The following is a 23,098-nucleotide window of genomic DNA, read 5'->3' as shown; positions in this document are numbered from 1 at the left end:
GTTGGTTACTCGAAATATGGGGCTTTTATTTATACATAGTTAGTTCATTAGATCCTATCCATTATCTATAGGTACATTAAAATAAATATTATAAAATATTCCATGTTCACGTTGTAATTTTTGTACAAAGTATAAAATGATCTAGTTACTTGTGAAGACAATCGTACGTCATCTAGGTATGTACAGCATAAAAATAAAAACTAAAAAAAACATCTCTCCCAAAATGAGTCGTTTGCGAAACTAAACACTTCCGTCATCATAACGATGATGATTTAACATCCGCCTTAGATCCACTCTTACTATTGCCGTCAAGGACGTTACCAGGCGCGCAGAAATGCGAAGAATTCGCGAGTCTCCGAAAACTTTCACTAAAATTGGCTGACCCAGTAAGGAGGACACACTTTACAGGTTGCATGTAACTTCACTGTTATGGCACACACAATGGTTGTAATGCATAATGTACGATCCCAATACGTGGCGTATGAAGAACTGTGTGTGTATGTAAATGTAAATTATGAGTGATGGCGCGTTGTCTGCATTTTAAAGTGCGATGTCTTTATGTATCAGTTTAATGTGAAAAGGCTTTTATTTCAACCACATTTTTATTGTCCTCTTCTTATCGTTCGATGACAAATAGTATAGGTATATACCTAATAGGCTAGGGTTTGTCACCGTGGTGAAAGGTTTGGTCAGATTAGTGTCAGCCGCTGACTGCCCAGGATGCGTCAGACTAGGGATACACAACTCGAGTTTGTCTGTTCTATGTACCCCTATCATCATAATAATATTTCAAGGTAGGTATAAGCTCTACAGAAATGCTAGGTATAACAAAGATAGAAAATAAAATTATGGAAATGAATTGTAATAATAATAATTGAAATTTAAGAACCGCTTTCTTTACACTGTTAACGAATTTAGCTCCCAACCTTATTATAATAACTGTCTGCAAATACAAACATTGATTTAATACCTGTCTAGAGGTATAGAACTTCACAGACGATCATAAATCAAATCATTCTTATGATGATAGGCATACAATCAACAGCAATTGTACACATTCTGAATCTGTTACTTTAAAAGAAGTGAACCAGATAATTCATGATTTATTTTTTGGTGAAAGGATTCACTTAAATCCTAGATAAGTACGTTTAGTAATTATCAACGTAATCAATTTAAATATGTGTACTTGTCATCGTTTAGACGAGAACTTCGGAATTTACAGTATTTTTAAATAATAATAATACTTAGTTCTTGTTTTACAATGTAACGTCTTGATAACGGCTACCTGTAGGATTAAAGAAAGGCTGTCACTCTCAGCTTTTGCACGTTGTGTATCCCACAAGCAGGCAATGTCCAGATATTGCGAAAAAGGCCCTTAATGTTGAAAATGATGATCGCTCTGGTATGGAGGGAGACATTTAAAACTTTATGCGAGCTATTTCATAAAATGTACTTGTATATAATATATCATTGCAGTGGAAACATACATACATACATCAGTAAATGGAGGTTTTAACACAGACACAGAACCTTGACCGTCGATAGAAAGTGGTCAGTCTAGTAACAATCTATACTGGTTGTGGATGTTTATGCTAGAAATTGTCTTTCAGCTGTACTCGATGGATTTACTTAGTTTAAACCTCACATTGTGAATATGATGAAGATGATGTCACGAAGTTCGGGTTTGCCAGCCTTTGCCGATCACATCATCATGACCATCAGGCAATTATCATCAACTGCTGGATAAGGAGCGCCACAAACCTCTTTACTCGACCTTCTTCATCAGGCCAGCCACAACCCGCTCCCTGCTTAAGATAGTCAGTCCAACTTTTCCCGAGCACACACCAGGAACTAGCTCGGCGTAGCTATCGACGGAAACGTCGTGGACATAAGTCGGAGGATATCGTACACTCTCGAGCAATGGAAAACTTTTTCATTTCTCGCGAGTGTAGTATCGTCGCTTTCGATCAATAAACTATCGATAGTCATTTGTTTGTCAATTATTTGCCATTATTGTTTTTATGTCAATATCAATTAGGTTATAAAAGTAAATAGGCAAGTGATTGACCACTTTCCTACTACATAGATCGGAGAAAATGGAGCTCATCAAATTACTCACTACGTAAGTAAAAGTGAGAGATATTATTTACCTATTAGCTACCCTAACATAACATAAATTTAATGTTTTTGCTATATTTTGTTTTGTTCAAGGATGAACACAAAACATTTAATTATATATATTATGTATTATGTACATAGTAAGTAGTATACTCTTGCACCACAGCTACCTCAAAATATATTCATATTATCTTTTCCAAGTTGTTTTTTGTTTTATTTCCTTTGGTGCAAATGAACAGTATTGTATTGTATTTTATATAGAAAATATTATATTTATTTGACTTGACTAACTTTTAGCTAGCCCGAAAGGTTGGATTCGTTTTTTTGTGTGGATTCCTGGAAGATTTTAGCCTATATGTTAATCCAGGGTTTCAGCTTAGTGCATCCCAAATTTCATTAAAATAGGTCTAGAAGATTTCCCAAGTAACAAACATCAATTTTAAACTTTTCAAATCTACGTTTGGTCTACTTTTTAAACGAAACATGTTGTAAACAAGAACACACGCGTAGCGTAGACCCAGAAATAAGTTCGTGATTTGGGTTTTTATAGTTCATTGTGTACGTTTGAAAGTTTTAATCAAATATAAATATACTAATAGAAGCTCTGCCTTGGCTATTAATAGAACTTGGATATTTTCTGTTGTGGTTCAAAAGTAAAATATTTATATAGTAATATAAATTTTAACAAATAAATTAAGTACCTACCTACGTTTTATTTGACAATATTCAATTCAGGCAATATCCGTGCGCTGTTAAATGTGCATTACGAGTCATTTGGTACTATTAACACTGGATTTTCATTGCTGGCGAGTGCATTAGGTTTAAATACTTCGTACCTCTTGCATTGTTTATATCTACTTACACTATTGGCTTACACGGGTAACTTCACTTACCTAATTAGTATAATTTCTAACAATAAACTATGTTCCAAATTATAATAACATGCAATAAAAAAAAGTTACGGAGTTATGAATATATTAATGATACCTATATTTATCATTTCATTTCCTAACCTCAGATTACATCAAACTTGTGATAATTTACAATACATTGCTAACATATGATGTGAAAGTGTTGGCAATTTTAGTAGGTACATGTTAAAGCATGCATCTGTTTAGGTGTAAATTGGTGCTATGTCACTGCTGGAACTTTTTCATTGCTCATGAATGTATATTACTTCTGCGTTTTAAGAATGAGCAAAATAATTATAAAAGACTAGCTGTTCCCGCGCGCTTCGCTTCGCCTTAAAAAGTTTTCCCGTGGGAATTTCGGGATAAAAAGTAGCCTATGTTCTTTCCCAGGGTCTAGACCGTATGTATACCAAATTTCATTCAAATCCGTTCAGTAGTTTTGGCGTGAAAGAGTAACAGACAGACAGACAGACAGACAGACAGACAGACAGACAGACACAGTTACTTTCGCATTTATAATATTAGTTAGGAAGTTAGGATTAGCCACTGCATCGTCTTTTTCACTGTCAATAATTATTGCAATGCTCCTTGGATCCCTGATATCACAAATCTGTCTGGCTGACAGTGACAGTATAGTGCCTTTAATTTATGACCCAGTTGTCCCAATTGGAGAGCGGGAGCTCGTCAATAAAATTGCTGTACTCACAAGTCGCTAGCGTAATTCGATAGAAATTTGTATGACATCTTGATCAGCGCCCCTGTCAGAATCTTATAAAACGCATACAAATTACAAGGAGCGGTGGTAGCTCAGTCGGGTAAGAATGAAATGAAATGAAATCAAGATGCGGGCTCGAATCCCGGCGCCGACATGTACCAATGAGTTCTTTTAACTTACATAAGTACAATGTATACCATCGCTCTTACGGTGAAGGAAAACATCGTGAGGAAACCTGTATATGTAGATTGTGCACATCTAGATATGTGAACCCACCAACCCGCAGTCGAACAGCGTGGTGGGAAATGGTCATAGCTTAGGAAGGCAGTTTAGACCTTGGGGATATGCACAATGGTTCCACTCGAGTGAGCCAGGTGCAGGTACTTACATCCCCACAGAGAATATAATAGAGTAGAATACAGTGATTTTCCTATCGAATTTGTATCGACTCAAGTCAACAACTCTGGTGATCGCAGCACTGAAGTCAGTTACTGCGTTTTACAATTCGTCCGAATTTGTCGCTCAATCTCGCTCTACACTATCAATCTTTATCACGCGTAGAGGCAGTCACCATGAGTGGACTTGACATCTGTCTGCCACCTGTTGCGTTTGTTTTTCCGTTACTTATTAAACCTTGATGGTAAAGACGGGTGTTATAAGTTTAACCTGTCTGTGTGTATGTGTCTGTCTGTGGTTGCGTAGCTTTCTAGGGGCTGAACCGATTTTCGTATTGTTTTTTTAGAGTCGTAGGTAGGTAATGTTATTTATATTGTTCATAATCATGTTTCATAAAAATCGGTTTAGAAGCACAAAAGCTATGCGAATTTTAGTCTTCAATGTCGGGGGTTTTTAACGTTGGTTAGGTTATTTGTTTACTCACGCTGTCACACACACACGCACAATGCCATGTAATGTTGAGCCCGATCATTGATAAATTTCCCCTCAATATACATAACATCATTATTAACCACCGGATATTACACGAGTATGTACATTTATACCTACATAAAATATAGAATTTACAAATAGATAAATGAGTTTTGGTAAATAATTATAGCATGCTTATTAACTTAATTTAATTAATTAGGTAGCTACCGGTTCCTAAAAGTAATAATGACATAATACCTCTATAACTAGTATAAAACCGTCGGGGAATATAGACCTAGTTTAGTACCTAAGCCTAATCTGAAAAAAAATATTTACTTTGATACAGCGGTGAAAAGCGGATACAAGTAGGGTGCAACAATAAACCTCTGCCTACCACGCTAGAGAGGTTTTTCATTGGTTATATAATATTGTGGTGTTAATTTATAAGAAAATGTATTTATAGCTAACTGGCTTTAAGTTTCATTCAATAAAGTTTGTATTGAAGCGTTTTCTACCGTTAGACTGCATCTTTAGATAGCCACATCTCCTTACTAGTTCAATAGAAGAATCTTGATAGAAAGTTCCTGTTTACTCTTGCCATCCTCCTTGCATTTACGGGGCAGAAATTTATCAGTGAACATCAGTAATGCAGAAACCGGTACCGGACACCCGCAAAGCAATGTATTTAGACTAAAATATAAAACTTATTGGAAATTCCTTTCGGGGAAGGCACATTACATATACATTAACGTGATACATTTATGATGATAGTTTACAATAAAATTATTTGCCAGTTCTCCTTTATTCCATGTGCGTTGACAGGTAGAAAATGATTTTACAATAAAGTGGACCCCTTTTACACTTACATATCAGTGCAATAAAAAAAACTACTTTTAAAGTACACATTGTGCATTTTTCCTAATTAAAACTCATGCAATTATTTAGGAAAATACAAATTTTTCTAGTCGTCCTAAAATAAATTTCCTAGGAAATTGCATTATTTCACCATGACCAAGTTAGCTGCTAAAATTAGTTATAAATCCTACTTATGTACTTAGTTTCAGTTAGGGGCGGGCCCGATGTCTTTCTTCATTAAGGCCAGTAAATTTCTCCATTGTTCATCCCAAAACGCCCTTTTCTCAAATTGTAAAAAAACACTATGTATGTACCTACGTATTAGCAGAAGCAATTTTGTTATACCTACATAAACAAACGCATAACAACACATTGTTAACTCGCGATAACATCACTCCCGTGAGAAAATGTGCAAGGTCACTAGGAAAATGACTTTGGAAAATGAAATGAAAATCTGTGTCAGATGTTACCGTCAAGATTATGGATGAGGCTACTATTATCTGTACATCAACTTTACTGCAGTCTACACTTACACTAAGTATGAAAACCGCGCGACTGTCTATCGCGAAAGCATGCCGATGCAAGATGCATTCACACCCAACAACCTCTCATGAAAGTGTGCACCCATTCAAGCAAGTCCGCCTTACACTGGCCCTTCACACATACAAGCTAACCACACACACACAGACACACACAAGCAAACATGGACCCACGAAATTTGTGCGTAAGGCAAGTTGCGTCCGGTGTACCACCCGCATTTACATAAAATTGTATCGCTGGTACAAGTTAAATCGCCTTTAGGTTCACTTTTCTTGCCCGCGTCCGCCTCGGCTGGTGGGGGTGACAGGCTTAAAACAGAGCAGCCAAAGTACCGTCACCACATTGCGTGTTGAGCTTTCAGTAGGGGTAGTTACACTGAACAAGTATGAGGCAGTTTGTGATTGCCCTATTTTGCGTGGCGGCGGCGCGAGGCATGCCAGCCCTAGACAACGAAGTCAATGACCCGGGCCTGGTCGGATCAGTCATTGGCGTGGTCAAGGAATGCGTCGAAGGCGACATCTCCCTATGCCTCAAGGTCAGAGTGCAGTGCAAAGTGCAGTGAAGTGATAATAAAACGAAACAAGTGAATAATACGCTTTTCTTTTCGCAGGAGAAGGCATTGAAGTATGTGGAATCGCTTTCTTCGGCCCGGGAGATGGATATAACTGACGGGGTTTCCCTGGTGGGCACGGGGTCGCCGCGGTCAGCGCGGGCGCTGGAGCCTCTGTCTGAGGAGCCCAAGGCCAGGGAGTCCCAGATCGAGTCCAGACTCCTGGATTCAGCAGCTGACTTCTTAGAGAACCATGTGGTGCAGTTCCGTCTGCCGCGCCAGGCCGTCGAGGGGATGAAGAGGTCGCTCGAAGAAGGTATGTCGGCTTTCTTTTCTTGACTGGTCGTCTTCAAAGTCATATAAAAGTGATAAAGACAAAAGAAAATACTCATCTTACTCTTTATTGTACACGGTATTAACTATATCAAGAAACAGAAAAGAAATAGCACAATAGGCAGCCTTATTACTAATAGTAATCTCTTACAGACGAAATTAAACTAAAAAGTGGTGTGCGTAAACAAATTGATTCAAAAATACAGAAATGTATTGGTATAGAGGCGTAATGGATAAAAGCTCAAAATAAGCTCTTGCATAATAGTGAAATCATACCGCGATTAGCATAAAATCGACATAATATAAATTCCGATCCAAAAAAAGAAAGCTTTAGTACATGACGCAAAGCTCCGATAAATTAAGTTATTAATAATATCAGATAACGGTTATCAATAAAATGATACCGTATATTTTATTCCGCTATTTTTAAATGAAAATTTTTAAATTAGTAGTATACATAAATAAACATTTTAGTACCTATACAGAAGTCAAACAATATACAATATTTGACCCTAAGACACAGTTGACTGACCTCTGTAAGAAGATAATAAAGATGATAAATCTAAAACCGCTTTCGATCAATGTTTAACAAGTAGAGCAAAACAAATTCAAATAGATCATTTCATTCTCACAAGTTGAGGCGCAATTCTACTAAAGTAACACTCCAGATGGACGTTGTCTAAATGGATTTATGATACATATAAAATGAAATACACTGGTAGAGCTTTTATGGACATTTCATTTATCAATACATATTGGGTCCAAGCAGTTTTTGGATCAATTTTCAATTGTTGAGAATGTTGGTCCATTATAATGAATCATGTCTCTGAATGACAAAAACCTTATGGTTTTATAATCGTTGTTAGCAATCTAAACATAGATATAAATGCTATATGCATATCCTAAGTAGTCATTTTAGTTATTGGAGCTGAGGTGGCACTTTAACAAATGACTAGTTTCTAAAATATATGTATTAACTTACTTAAATAATTCACTTTACTGTTCAATGTAAAAATTACATGTATGAAATATCTTCCAAAAATACAATCTTGAGATGAATCTATGATGAATAAGATACGGTAATGAAACCGGCTACACGGGATACACTTGACGCCTTGTGGTCACGTTTCCCTTGCCTATCTATACCATCTCGCATCTTTAACTGAGAGTGCAAAAGCTATTAAATATTTGTTCCAAGCATAACTGTTACGCTGTCAATTTGTCGTGACGATTGTCTTGTAAATTGTTGTGTAACCTTTCTATTTTCACTTAAATGGCTTATCACGGCGCGTTTGTAGTATATTGCTCAGCGTGATACTTAGGTAGGTAATTATGTTTGGATAAAAATATATGAAAAGATAAGTAAATATATTAAATAAATGAACGTAATATCTGGGAATAAATTAGTAAATCAATACTTTTAGGGCTCATTGATACACGAAAAAATACTCACAAAAACGGTTGGGGTTGAAAACTGAAAAAATTAAGTCATAAACTTATTATTTTTTCGAATCCAATTTACCTACCTGATAAGGTCCTAGGTCAGTGGCATACCCAATTCTGTGGTTAGGAATCCTACTATATATTAGAATTGCAAATTTCTTGTACCACTTATTCCCTCGTGTAAAGTGGAGTAGCTTTTCTATGTCGACGTTGTTGACATCGTCTTTCACTTGTGTGTTTAGCTCAGTGCCATTGCAGACTTGGTCAGTGGAGAGTATAGAATTACGGGAAATAAAGTATGGTATGATACTCGTAAAATATTTAATTTCACGCTAAAATGTTATAAATATAAATAATCAACAATTCATGTAGTAAAATAAAGAAGCAGTCAAGGAAGGAAGCCAAAAAAGACTCAGCTCATGATTCTGAAAATTATATTTGCTGTGACTTCAGGAAATTCCTGAATAGAAAAATGCTTTCCCTACTCCTTTTTATCTTACAATAATACATTATTATTTCTATGAACTTGCATACTATATAATTAGGAAAAGACAATAAGACCACGTGTATCACACATAATTATCAAATTAATAAAATACAATTTTTTTATAAATTGAGAAGAAAACTGTATGTAGGTAATCATTATTTTGCTAAAAAGGAAAAAAAACCTAAACGACAAATAAGAAAACCCATAAGACATCACTTGTAAAGGACGCGTGCTAAAAACACCCATGTATTAACCGTACGTGATCACGCCTTAATGTTATGTTCAAGTAGTGGGTCATCGAGAAAGTTAGTACCACATTCCTGGTTCGGTCACCGAGACAGGTTCGATGCCGCCTTCGTATCCTTCTTCTTGAACTTTCAAAAAACCTGTTTGAACCTCCTCCATACTGCGTCGAGAAATCTGATCTTGCCTTAACAGCCGACCGCTTACAACGTCTTCCGTCGCTCAGAAAGAAAGTAGCCACCTGACCAACCTTAATAGCTCTCTCAATTAAGACCGTACCCTTCGGACATAAGAAGCTAATGAACTTTTGTGTTCCAAACACAGAGAGCTAATTACGATTGATGATAAAAGCCTAACAATGTTGAGTTTACGCTCTGTTTGTTGGCCATAAATGTAAACAACGAAAAAGCTTGTTACAATCAGGTACCGAAACGTGAATGCTCTCACCTAATCCGTCGTAATCTTGCACGTACTTACCATATCCTCATTTCCAGCTCGTGGCAAGAAGAAGAAGATCAAGCAGCTTCTCCCCCTCTTCGCTCTGGCTAAGTTGAAGATCACCGCTCTCATTCCTCTGTTCCTGGGTATCATCGCGTTCGCTGCCGCCAAGGCTGTTCTCCTGGCCAAGATCTCTCTGCTGGTCGCCGGTATCATTGCCCTTAAGAAGCTGCTGTCAAGCAAGCACCACGAGAGCTACGAGGTGGTAGCCCACCCAGTGCATCATGAGGAACACTACCCCAGCAGTGGACACGGATGGGGCCGCTCTGTGGACGACGCGCAAAACTTAGCCTACTCCAGCCATATCAAGTCTGACTGAATCTAAAGATTGTGGATCTTTGCCGTTGTGACTGACGCGGGGTCAGTTGAACAACGTTTGTTGTTATCGTTGTAGTTTTAAGGCTATTTATTGACTAATTTATTTTGAGTCCCTTTGTGAGGGATGAAATGGAACTATTGAAGATTCTTACGTTGTGCTCTTTCTTCGCTTGGTTGTACTATATTAGTATTTTTCAGACCCAGTACGGTATCCGTATTTGTTTATTTGTTTTAACGATGTATTTGTTTACGTTTTATCTGTATTTGTATGTCCTATTTTATATGTCTATGGACCCTATTGTTTATTTTTTTACTTTCATCTAGTCTTTCTCTCTAAGTCAATTTAAGTACGTATATTATTTTCGTATTCCTCTTGTAACGACTTATCGTTATTGTATATATCTTGAAATATCATACAATTTAAATATGTTTATACCTTTATTTATGTATCAAATTATTTAGAAATATGTGATATTAAATATAAATACTATGTACAAATTACGTTATTACCTTTTCATAATGTATAGTTCATATAAACGTATATATCTAGTTATATATTTATGTGTATGTATGATCCGCCTCATTAGAGTCATTACATTAGTTTGTTTCATTCATTTCATTGTCATCTCGTTATTATTTATTTAATAAACAAAATGTTGTACAAAATAAAATATATGAATTTAAATATGGAGTTTATTTATTGCAAGTTGATTGAACTCAACTTTCTTTTAATATATTATTATGTTGTCTTGAGCCAGGTGTGAGTTACAGCTGTTAAAACTTTCTAAGCGGATGAATAGCCAGTGGCGGTGGTCATTTGAGAAATAGTAGTAATATACGATGATTTTCCAGCTTGAGGTAGGTATGTACTATTACATATTTTATCTATAATACAGGTAATTACAATGAATATTATGAGACATTAAATATTTTATTTTATACAGGGGTAAGTACCTAGTTGGTTTTCCATACTTTTATACGCAGAGGCATCTTAACATAAAAATAATACACTCACGAGCAAAGAAAAAGTTCTAGTGAGAAAATCACCATTTACTCCTAAACCGAAAAGCTTAGCTTATTGACGCCGTCTGCAATATTAAGGTACATTAACAGGGCATTAAAACATTAGGTACCAACTAATTGTAAATTCAATATTTAAAAAATTGAGGCAATTTGGAGTTAGCGTTTAGCAAGTGGAACTTTTTCATTGTCCGCGAGTGTATTATAACGCCTTACAGAATTTCAACTGGATATATGTTATTATGTAGGCGACCGAAACCGGTTGCTCGAGAAAGCTCTGCACACATCCGATACTGCATAACTAGGCGTACACTAAATAATCATTCATAAACTATACAACTTCAACATAAGTACAGAGATGACCGGATGTCGAAGCTGTTGGGATACTATACCAAGAGGCTGGGTTTAATTCTTGGCCGAGACCGTCTTGATGAACGAATGGTGTAGTGGTTAAGGGTGCTTACATAGAGAGACTGGGTTCCCTATATCTACCCGCACCGGTAACCTGCTGTTTATCTTTCTGCGAGTGCGCTAGAGCATTTACCGGTTTTAAATCTCGCAGTTCGCATACCTAATCAAGTTACCGGTACGGGTAGATAAAAGAAACCCGATTCTTTATGTAAGCACCCTTATGATCCTGACTGCTATGCTGAAGGAATCGGGTTCAATCCCCGGCCGGAGCAGATATTTTTACTAGGGTGTTGGCTGTTAATATAAAATATGTATAAATTGATCCACACTACAATGCAACTCTGCCTACCCTGAAAGGGAGTATAACTACAAGTAACTGAACACTCACGGTTCACGATATGTTACAGTTCATGTTTGACAAGTCATATTACTGGGAAAATGCATCCTGAGTCCGCGTTTTTTTTTGTGGAGAAAATGGCTCGACAAATTGAGATATTATTATTGACTTTCTTACAAGTGACAATTGACTATTATTATGATGTAATGAAGTAATGCAACAAACGGACAGCCATCTGCTTCGATATCCGTTACAATAACTATAATCCATCTACCAAGAAAAAAATGGTCGTAGCAAATCGGTAATCTATAATTTTATTTATCGCCACATCTTGGAACTATTTTAGCGACAGGTACTAAATTAGTGTTAACAGACAAAGCAAACATATAAAGGCATGGTACAGTTACTGTGCATTTGCTCCAATAAACCCTGCAGGCACTACGTATACATTTATGAGCGAATTAGAATGTTACCCACTAAAAACGTAATGTATTGTATATTTATTTATTTATTTTATTTTAGGAAAACTTACAGCACAATTTGAAGGTATAACAATAGAATGAGCAGTAAAAGGCCTTTTACAAGTTTCCACTGATAGAAATAACTTACTAATATTTACGCTTATACAAAGTAGCAAACTTAGGTACATTAACATATTATCTACGCGTAATCAAACAATATAATATGTAAGTATTGTGGTAAAATTTTAAATAAAATCTTTTTGCTTGCAGATTTTAACCCCCAAATTTATAGAACAGACAATGTGACAAAACTTCTTGTGTATAAAGCCAATTCGTAAATCACGATTTATTTATTTAGAAAATTTACAGCGTAAACAATAAACTTTGAATTTTCATTACATAGTTATACATATAGTAGGGCCTATTTTTTAAACAAATCCTTTAATAAACTAACTTAGTAACAAAGGTGCACACTGTGCAATTTTATTTAATTAAAAATTTAAAATAAAAAAAATAGAGTGAAACTATACCAACATGATTCACAATTGAATAGAAATTCATTGTTGTTTGTTGTTTGTTGTTTATGACGTTTTCAAGCTGTAAACTGACAGTTCCTTCTACGAATACGGGGGTAAGTCTCTGACAGCACCTACTCGTAATAGGCGGATATTTGACATTGTGTAATTAACCGACTAGAGAAAGCACACCTTTTTGAGTACATCCCAAATATTTACATGCTAAATAGCTAATTAATGAAACGAGAGACGGACGCAGAATTTAAAGCTACGGCACTGAATTTTAATGTCTTAAAGTTACGTTACGAGATGACGAAATGTTTTAAATTACCTAAATGTTTGTATCGTAACATTTTTTGCTCGTTTAGTTTTAATTTTGCTGTCAACGAAGCGTTTGTGGTTTGTTAATTGTATGAATCTGGGTCCGGAAATGCCTATATTGATGTGAATTACAGAATTGCTCTTTTAATATGATATAATATAATTATGCATATTAATTAATTATGAATTCTTTATAGGATGAAGTTTTGAGTTCCGGATAAAATTAAGAAAATTTGGTTTTGGTTACACATCTTTCAGTATCTTTTCGCAGTGTTCGAAGAATCATGATACTTAATACTTATTTTTACTTTTAAATATTGGCGTGGCTGTACGTGCAGGTTTGATATTTTTTCGAAAACTATTAAAGTTTACGTTTCCTCGTAAACGCTTTTAGTTTTCCTATATTGAAAGATTCTAGTTCACTATGTCAAAAGCCTGTACGTGCCATATTTCAAAAAGTAGTAGGCAAAGAAAATATTGAATTAGGCACGCGTGTGCCACTTGGCACGGTATAAAATTCCTTTATAATGACTGGATCTCACGTCATGCCTGCAAGTGGACACCTGGCTTCGACTTTATTACAATAGAGTGTATGACTATAATAATTATGATACTTTTTCCTTTCTAAGGGTTCCGTTCCGAAAAATTATAATCGTTATAAGAAGAAAGCTCTGTGAAGAAAAAATCTTAAATTTTATTAGCTTTTCCCGCAAGCATTTCTTCGACTTAAAAGTATTTCCCGTTGGAACTTCAGGATAAAGAACCTACGTGTTAATCTAGTGTGAAAATGTACCAGTGGTTTTCCCGTGAACAAACATCCAATCCATCCATACTTTTATGTTTAAAATAATGTTCTAACACTTCAGTAAAATCCTAAAAAAACAATTTATATTGATAGAACTTACATTATCATGCTACGCGTTGATGTCTTTTGTATGTGACATGTTTTTAATACTTAAGCTTTTACGCATGACCCTAAATAAGAAAGACTGAGGTTTATTATTGCACTTATTATTCGTAATTTGACCAGGAATGCAATGTAATATGGAGTTATAATTATAATATATGTAGGTATGTATATATTTGTAACGTATTACAAATTTCTCTCCGTTTGAAAAAAGCCTTTAGACACTTTAGAGAATTGCCCACCTCAACCGAAAATAAAAGTTGTTTATTAATAGAAACATACATGAGCCACCAATCAAACATGTTAAACCGTGTAAACAATTATGCAATTAAATATTAAAATATGTAGTTAGTCATTTCTGTCTAAGGAACTGTAGTCTTTATCAAAGTCTTTATCTTTCAAGTGGAAACCAATACCATTGAATTTGTATAATTAATTAGTTTTTTCTGTAATGTTGTACAATATAAGTAAATAAAAAAATATATAATTTAGCATTTAACCTATGCTTCCAATATCATCTGTTAACTCGCTATTGCAACTAATATGAGTTGTACCCTGGGTATTTAATACAGTTACTGCCCTATGTGTGTGTCAAATAAAGTTTTTTCTTTCTTCTTTCTTCCCTATAGTCTAAGTTTAGTGTTTATCACCTACACTAGAATATTGCAAAATCTTACAACTTTCTTAGGAGGATTTAGTATCGGTAATTGAATTTTTTGAATATATTTACTATATTCGCCTATCTGCTGACAAATAACCAAGAATGAGTAAGGTCTCATAACACCGACCTCGTTTTGAGACACTGAAAAAAGTGTAATTTGTTATACAATGCGAAGTGCGAAGAATACTAACGCAGCGTTGTAATGCAAAGCGGGATGACGTAAGGTAAAAAGGCTTACTTTCTTGTTTGACTTGCGTTTACAATACTAAGTGGTTCGGTTTACTAAAGCTGAACATGGTAAATAAACCAGATTTGGTTGGGTTTGTTAAATTCTTGTATTCAAGGGATACAAATTATAGATGTGGAATTGTAAGACAAAAGGAAATGAAGTTTATAAAATGTAACAGATCATACTCTACTCTAGAACCTGTGATAATGGGTGTCGGACAGCAGATATATCTAAACAAATTCATAGATAGATGCATATGCTCACGACTATAATCCCCGAAGGGGTAGTCAGAGATGACTCGCAAGCGAGTCACCCACTTTTCGCTGTTCATTGTACTCACGTGATAGGTCGCGAGCAATGCAAGTTGTCGGGTAAGTGGGCAATCCGACTGTCAGATGTTTTCAAGCTGCCCGAAGGCCTCTGACTAGGCTTATCGACTGCTGCCGATGCAGCAACCGGGACCCACGGCTTAACGTGCCTTCCGAAGCACGGAAGCGTCCAGAAAAGAACCACTTGAAATCGGTCACCCATCCAATGGCTGACCGTGTCAGTTGCTGCTTAACCTCAGTAATCAGTTACGATCACAGAAGCCCGCCCGACTACGGACGCTTCTCGCATATATAGATATATATATATTAAACATATAAACGACCACCAGACACAAGGCAATCACAAGTGTTCATCCCACGAACATTTGCCCTAGCCGGGATTTGAACCCCTGGCCCTAAGATCGGGAAGCAGGTGCAGATTGTATATCATTATGATCGTAGTTTGATCCAATCGTATTAATAATTATTATATCTACGTTAAATAAATTATTACAATTTATTATAACTTCACAATTAATAATTATTGTTAGTAAAGAAGATGAAAAGAACGTTCTCGATTTAAACTCTATACATTATACTACGTCTGACGTTTCCTGGGCAGCCATTTTACTTCTACATATACGAATTTAACTTCACATAAGCTATTTTATATAATATACAAGCAGTCCTATATAATATATAAAGATATGATCTGTTTTCATATTAAAATCTACGTTTCTAATTCTGAGTTATTTATAACTTAACAATGAAACACCATTAACATAATCCATCAAACACCGAAGACCACTCTACATGGGAAATCATTAGCTACAACTTAACCAGTAAAGAGAAATTGTGCCCAACACTTAAACATTCAGTAAATGCCCAGAAGCTATTGACTGATTCGTCTTCCAAGCCAAGTTTGTGGCTAGAAAATACGCTTCCTACACCTGAATTCTATGCATCCAATCCAGATGCTACGCCTATAGAAATAAGAGCTATTACCGTTGGAAGATCGTAATGAATATGTACAATAGACTCTCTCTACAGATTTGACTGTCATTGTTTTAAGGCTGTGACAATGTGTTTGTTGGCTTTGCCTTACAAAGATCGAACAATTATACACCTTACGGCGGTTATCTCACATGGGTACTAAGATTAATGCATTGTAATGCCACGGCGTCTGGTCGGGCTGGCACCGCCAAGTTACTTAATAAACTTTCTTTTTATTTCATTATGATGACCCCAAACTTGAGAGTCATTCACAGACTAGTTTTGTTAAATGTGACTTTTAAATTTTTAATTTGATTTCTAATTCCGAGAGTCAGTAAAGTGGATTTCTACTTTTGGTGCGTAATTCGATGAAACGGTTGAAAACGTAATTTTTTATAATAATGTATGTATTTTTTTTATATATGTTAATAAATAAATGTTTAGTAAAATATTTTATACAATACAAAGAGCTTTTTAAATTCAGGTAAAAGCAAAAAAATAACATTGAACACAAAAATTAGATTCATAAACCATACCTAAAATAAGAGATATAGGAAATAAATTGTAGCAAAAAAAGATAGAGATAAAACGCATGCAAATAGGTATTAGGGACTTTATTTTTAACACCATAAGACTGACATTGGATGACTGCATACTGTTTGACACTATAAGTATGTCACTTCATGTCATGACACAGGGAGTCCGGTTTGTGTTCCGGCATTTATTACGAAACCGAAAAATTACGTTAGCAAAAAGCTGAATTGGAAAATCGTAATTTGCAGTTAAAATGCTACTCATAGTAATATAGACTTTCGCTGATCTTTTACATATGTCACGTGTTGGAATCGCCCTATAACTGATAAGCGAAGCATACAAATCGAAAATTTACCGGAGACAGGAATTACTGTGCAAAGGTTGTATGCCGTGGCGGAAGACGGCAAAGAAAGTCTTATTACGACACTTTCGTGCTGGGACCTTTTCGTATTTTCGAGGAATGTCATTCCTCCGGAAACTGGGCTTGGCATCTTGATTTTTCGATGAACTTTTTTCATTATGTCTGGTTATCGGTTTCTTTGAATGGTTTCAACACGTTTTTTGGTGCTTCTTTCGATTTCACTGCTTGAGTAATGTTTTACCGCCAAAAATGAACATTATCTTCAGAATAAACACCTGTTTGGAAGTACATAAAATGTCGAGTGTAAAATTAATACCTGTATCAAGATTGATTGATGATTGAGTTTGTAAGGTGTAGGTACCAAAGAAAGGGTCTTATAAGTTTAGTGTTTTATGTTTTTGTCTATCAAATTATAGCCTGCTGGAAGTAGGTGGTACTATGTGGTCGCTATAAAAGTTGGATGTTTTCACTTAAAAAAATATGATTCTTATTATGATTTATAACTCTTAACTAAGCAATTAAATTATTTCAAATGCAATACAATATTATCACTTATGACAAATATTGAATGAAGTGAAGCTTACTTAATTTTTTTTTTCTATTGTAAAACCAGTTATCCTACTTAAGGATATAGGTCTTGCAGTATCTTTCTGTGCTCTAAACGATAGTTCGCATGTAGTTTAAAAAACTTTTTGTCAACACACACGCACTCACGCCTTGTACTAATGTACTTAACTGAATTAAGTAACTTGCGGGGTAGGCAGAGGTGCATTGCTGCACCCATTTTTCGCCAGAGTGTTATGTTAGTCCCAATGTAATAGGGGGCAGGCCTATTGCCATTTTACGGGCACATCCAAGACCCGAGAACAAATATCTGTGTTTAAACAAATATCTGCCCAGCCGGGAATCGAACCCGGGACCATCGGCTCAGTAGTCAGGGTCACTAACCACTACGCTATTCGGTCGTCAGAACTTTTTGTCAGTAAACTCTTATAACGCTATACACTATGGCCTCATTATCTTCAAAGAGCTACTTTATTATGCTAACTAAATACCTTTTACTTAAATTAAAAAAAATCTTTTTCATTACTAAATGCTCACAAGGGCCCATATCCAACAACTCAAAACTATGAGGTTATAGAAGATTTGCTTTGACCGTGTGGTACAAGATACAAGTTTAAAATTGTCTGCAATCACTGCACTAACCTTTGAGACAAAGATTATAATGTATTATAACGCATATTTCAATATAATATTTATATGGGTAAAAATATAATAATTATAGTTTTAATTTTATCCACCATTTTGACACAATAAATAAACTTGGTTATAAGTATGTAATATTTGGGATTCCCCTTTAAATAATTAATTAGCATATTGATAATACTATTATATAGAAAAAGTTCTAAAAAATACATCCAACCCCAAAAAATTACTGAATACATTAATAGGTATATTCAAAAGACCAAACAATGAAACATTTTACCAACTTTTTATCATTCAAGAAAAATCTTAATCAAAAATTCAAATTTTACAACATACCGTCTCACATCAGCATCCGATTTCCAAAATCCACGGTGCACACACGCACACACGCAAAACCCCAAATTCGCTAGGCGAAAACCAGATCCGCCGATACTCCTCCCTTGTGGCACCCGACCCACACACGGACGCTTCTCGCGACCCATTCGTGACATATGGAAATTTGGCGAGTGGGGGAATGAAAATAAAACTGTCGGGCCGCCAGGCATCAGCAACAATCGACTGTGAGAGCAGCAAGATGAAGTGCTTTGTTCTACTGTGTTTAGTGGCTGCGGCCACGGCGCTCCCCATGTCCAAGGACTCATTGAGTTCTATGGACACCTTCGTGTCAGCTCTTCGGGACTGCATGGAGACGGATACCATGTTGTGCCTCAAGGTTCGTGCAGTGATAGTGAAGTGTTACAGTGCCAATGGATTTTACCTCAAGTGATTCAGTGCTCCGGCCGTGTGATTCCCAAAACCAGCGGAAATTTAAGGACTACTGGGAGTTTTAAATTGACAAGTGCAGAAAAGCATTTTCTTTATTTGTGTTTCATTGCTGCTGCAATAACTTGCGGTGACGTGGTCTGAAGTGAATTGTGATCAGATGCGAGTTTTGGGAATCGCATAGCTGGAATGCGTTTGACCTGGATTAAGGTCAGGGCCAAGGATAAAGTCATTGCCAGTCAATTTGCATTTGATTTTATCATGTCTGTGATACTGATCATAGTTATAATTGGTTCAGTAATTTATTTAGTACCCTTTGACCAATGCATCTCACAATTAGTGTGACATAAAAAATCTATACAACTCATATTTTGTCGCAACGATTACTGCCCCATGTCCCATATTTATCTGCATACGTATTTAAACATATTTTAATACCACAATTCTCAGCATATAAAAAATACAATTACCCCAATACCATTAATTTAATTACTTACTGTACCATTATACCGTGTTGAGCTCTTACTCAATGATAAAAAAACACATCCTATTAAACCAAGTTTTGTATAATACCTCCCAAAGCCCAAAGCTTATAATCTTTTTCTTGTTACAGGAAAAGGCATTGAAATACACAGAGAACTTGGCATCAGCTAAGGAAGTAGAATTAGTGGAAGGTGCCGTCACCCTCACCAGAACCGGAAGCCCCAGGAACGCTCGTAGCTACGAACTGAAATCCGTAGACCCTAAAGAAAGGGACAATGAGATTACTGCTAGAGCTCTGGACTTAGCTGCTGACTTCATGGACAACCATGTCATCCAGCTGAGGATGCCCAAGTCTCTCCTTGAAGAAGACACTTCCCTCGAAGAAGAAGGTAAGCATTATGACGCTTTTAAAATATCTGATTAAAAAAAAAACATAACAGAACATAAAATGAGAGAAATTGTTAAGTAAAACAACGTAATCGTTAAAACGGTAAAACACGAATAAACACAACGCTTGTAAAACTTAACAACTTGTCAAACGCATTTTGAACACTTTTTAAATAATCATTTGTAAAGAACAATTTGCTACGCTACTTCAGAATGTCAAAAAAGGTATTATGCGTACCGCAAGTACAACTTAGAGGCCAATTAAAGATAATGACCAGCATTAAGCGTAGAGCAATTAGTGAGGCAAAAGCTACCTTTTGAAAAAGTGAAATCTCTTTAATAACAGCAGCCACTGATTCTATAAGATAAAAAACTTCACCCATGGACCCATGCCATTATACAAATTACGCCCAGGTGTTCTGAACATCAGAGGTCACAAACCTTTGGTTTCGTTTTGATTGAAAGCTCAGCTGATGTTGAAGCCTCAAACATGCACTGTAGATACTATCTTTACACTAAAAGAACTCTCCGTTTTGTTTAATGAAATGCGTTAGCTCTTTATGATCTCTGACCAAAAAAAGTCTATTATATTCCAAAATGGAATGGTGTTATATTTTTACACACAAGATTAAGATACCTAACAGCTGTTTAAAAATGTTCATAGCCTCTGCCTGAGGCGCCCAGCGTATATCTGCTCAAATGTAATTGTAATAGAGCTATGAATAGCATATTATGGTGCTAAGACCAATCATGCGACTTAGCATAACAACGAAAATGACTATTATTATTCATTTATCCACCGCTCAACGGTAAAAGTCTTGTAATTTGACCACCATTGACACGAATCCAAAGATTATAAAGACGATAGGTACTATTCAATGGAAAAAAAAACTATAATCTTGTAAGTATATTCAACTTATTAGAAAGCTTATGAGTATCGCCTTACTCATTGTTACTTGGGAAAAAAACTTTCGCTTTTTTGGTGCGACTCATTTATTTGAGTAACTTTTGACATCTGTATACAAATTAATTTCACGCGGTCGTGGCATTTTGGTCCATTGTTCGGATGTTAAGAAGAAATTGTCTCCACAATCATTTGTAATGAAGCCCCGAGTATAGAATCTGATGAGACGGATAGCGTTTAGCGACACACATTATACCGTTAAAATTGTTTTCTCAGAGTTTCGGTGACACGAAATCTGGGTGGGGCAGAGGTTAAGCAGTTAGCCTCCGAAATTATTATGTCCTGGTTTCAATTTCGTACGGTCACGTCACTATATCCACTTTCTTACAAATATTTTTAAAAATTACCATATTACATTGCTTTGTATCACTCATATCAGATCATTATTTATAATTTATATTATGGCCTTTGGTTCACGCCTGTAGACCACAAATCAATTTGAACTTGCACTTCCATAAAAGTATCCAGTAAAGTCCGTATCAATTTTCAAAAACCTACCAAGTCTGCTAAACCCTTAACCTAACCCCGTTTCCTCCACCAGGCCGTGGCAAGAAGAAGAAGAAGCTCAAGAAGCTGATGCCCATCCTCGCCCTTCTGAAGCTGAAGCTCACCGCTCTCATCCCTCTGTTCCTCGGAATCATCGCCTTCGCCGTCTTCAAGGCCTACCTCCTCGGCAAGGTCGCCTTCATCGCCGCCGCCATCGGCATCCTCAAGAAACTCCTCGAACACAAGAAGAGCAGCGGCTGGTCCGAGCCAGCTCATGAGGAACACCACGGCTGGGAGTCCAGCGGTGGCTGGGGACGGTCTGTTGAAGCCCAGAACCTGGCCTACTCCGCTCACGCTAAGGAGGACTAAGCGTAAAGCATTACATAAGACCCTAAATTATTTATTTATTTTAGGTGCTAAGAGAGGGTGTACCACGATGTTGATATGACTAGTTGCTGTACAGTTGTTGCGCGATGTTTTTTTCGTTTTCAGTCTGTTGTTTTGTTTAACCACCGTTTTTGTTTTGTTCATGGTATTGTGTCTGTGATGCATGCTGATTTTTTCTATGAATTTTATCTTATCGTTTGTATATTTTGATATAAATATCCTATTTTTATGTATATTTTAGAAAATATATCGAAAGAAAATCTATAATATGCTAATATTATAATTATTTCTGATATCTTCTACTAAAGACAAATAATATTTTCACTTATCTAATATGTATATCCACATAATATGTATTTATATATTTTATTGCCACATCTTTCTTATATCTGTTCTTGTTTATTTGTTATATGTGTGATTTTTTTATATTTTTATGTTTATATACTCACCATAAATATGTATATGATATAAAAGTACAACGTATTATGTATAGTTACCTACGTACCTATTATTTTATATATTAATGTAGCAAACAAAAGTTGCCAATATTTACTTTATTTAAGTTATCCAAAGATTTTATTTTAAATATTTTATATTATGTTTATTTTTATGTTTTAGTAACAATTTTATTGAGTGCGAGTACAATCAAGTCATTTAATGTTATGTTATAACTTATTCAATAATAAATAATAGGTTGTTTTGTGTCATATTTATAGCAAAACAAATTTTAAACGACCCGGAAAAAATAAAGAAAATACTTCAAATTTATTCTTTGGTTTCTGTTGTTCTTCCCTTTACTCATTTGTCGATAAGATTTTTATAGAGAGTATAAGTAACATTTAAACGATTCAACACATCGTCCGTGTAAACGATTTTTATCTTTTAAACATTTTTTTGATCTAAACATTTTAAACAGTGGGACACTGAAATGGCTACATAAAAAAAAAACAATTTAAAAAAATGCATTCATATCTATATTTTTTAAGTGTTGATTGATTGATTAGAGTAAGTAGACCTTTTAGAAATTTCAACCTGAATAATAAATAATCTTATATCTTGTATTAGTATAAAAAATGGTAATGTGTCTTGATAAGGTTCTGTATCTGAAAAGCTAGAAACGGTACCCTTATAGGATCACTTTGTCCTTATAGTATCTCGAGAATTTTAAATGTCGCAAAGAACGCCTATTTTTACCCTCTAAGGCCTGGGTCTCCTATTTACGCCGTAGATCGCGTCCAGCGTCACGCCGTAGGCCGCGTCACGATGCTCACTATAGAAATGTACTGATGCGGTCTCCCTCACACGCCGACGTTGGCGCGTAGACGTAGTGAGTATCGTGACGCGGCCTACGGCGGTGACACTTGACGCGACCTACGGAGTAAATAGGAGACCCGGGCCTCACCTAAATGTACAGCAAAAATACAGATGAAGTGCGGAAATGGCCGACGTTAGTGGAGACCCTCTGCACCTCTGGGGTGCCATAGGAG

At 35.8% G+C, this 23,098-nt stretch overlaps 1 protein-coding gene across 1 annotated transcript; it reads left to right on the top strand.

Moving 5' to 3' along the window:
- Positions 1 to 6,349: 6,349 nt before the first annotated feature.
- LOC105391598 lies at positions 6,350 to 22,379 on the top strand. Its single transcript, XM_048630469.1, has 6 exons — positions 6,350 to 6,541; positions 6,617 to 6,872; positions 9,557 to 9,877; positions 18,553 to 18,854; positions 19,518 to 19,776; positions 21,280 to 22,379. The coding sequence occupies exons 1-6, from the start codon at positions 6,392 to 6,394 to the stop codon at positions 21,591 to 21,593; spliced, it is 1,602 nt and encodes a 533-aa protein (XP_048486426.1). The 5' UTR covers positions 6,350 to 6,391; the 3' UTR covers positions 21,594 to 22,379.
- Positions 22,380 to 23,098: the final 719 nt, after the last annotated feature.

This window comes from Plutella xylostella, chromosome 26, assembly GCF_932276165.1.
Source record: "Plutella xylostella chromosome 26, ilPluXylo3.1, whole genome shotgun sequence".
In the NCBI taxonomy this organism is placed as follows: Eukaryota; Metazoa; Arthropoda; class Insecta; order Lepidoptera; family Plutellidae; genus Plutella; species Plutella xylostella.
The sequence above is the reverse complement of the archived record's forward strand: the minus strand, read 5'-3'. Positions and strand labels throughout refer to the sequence as shown.

What these genes read in the sequence shown, in the direction of transcription:
- LOC105391598 (XM_048630469.1), top strand. Translation starts at nt 6,392, where the DNA reads ATGAGGCAGTTTGTGATTGCCCTATTTTGCGTGGCGGCGGCGCGAGGC. An exon ending in ACATCTCCCTATGCCTCAAG is followed by an intron (nt 6,542 to 6,616) that starts GTCAGAGTGCAG and finishes TTCTTTTCGCAG; the next exon opens with GAGAAGGCATTGAAGTATGT. An exon ending in GAAGAGGTCGCTCGAAGAAG is followed by an intron (nt 6,873 to 9,556) that starts GTATGTCGGCTT and finishes CCTCATTTCCAG; the next exon opens with CTCGTGGCAAGAAGAAGAAG.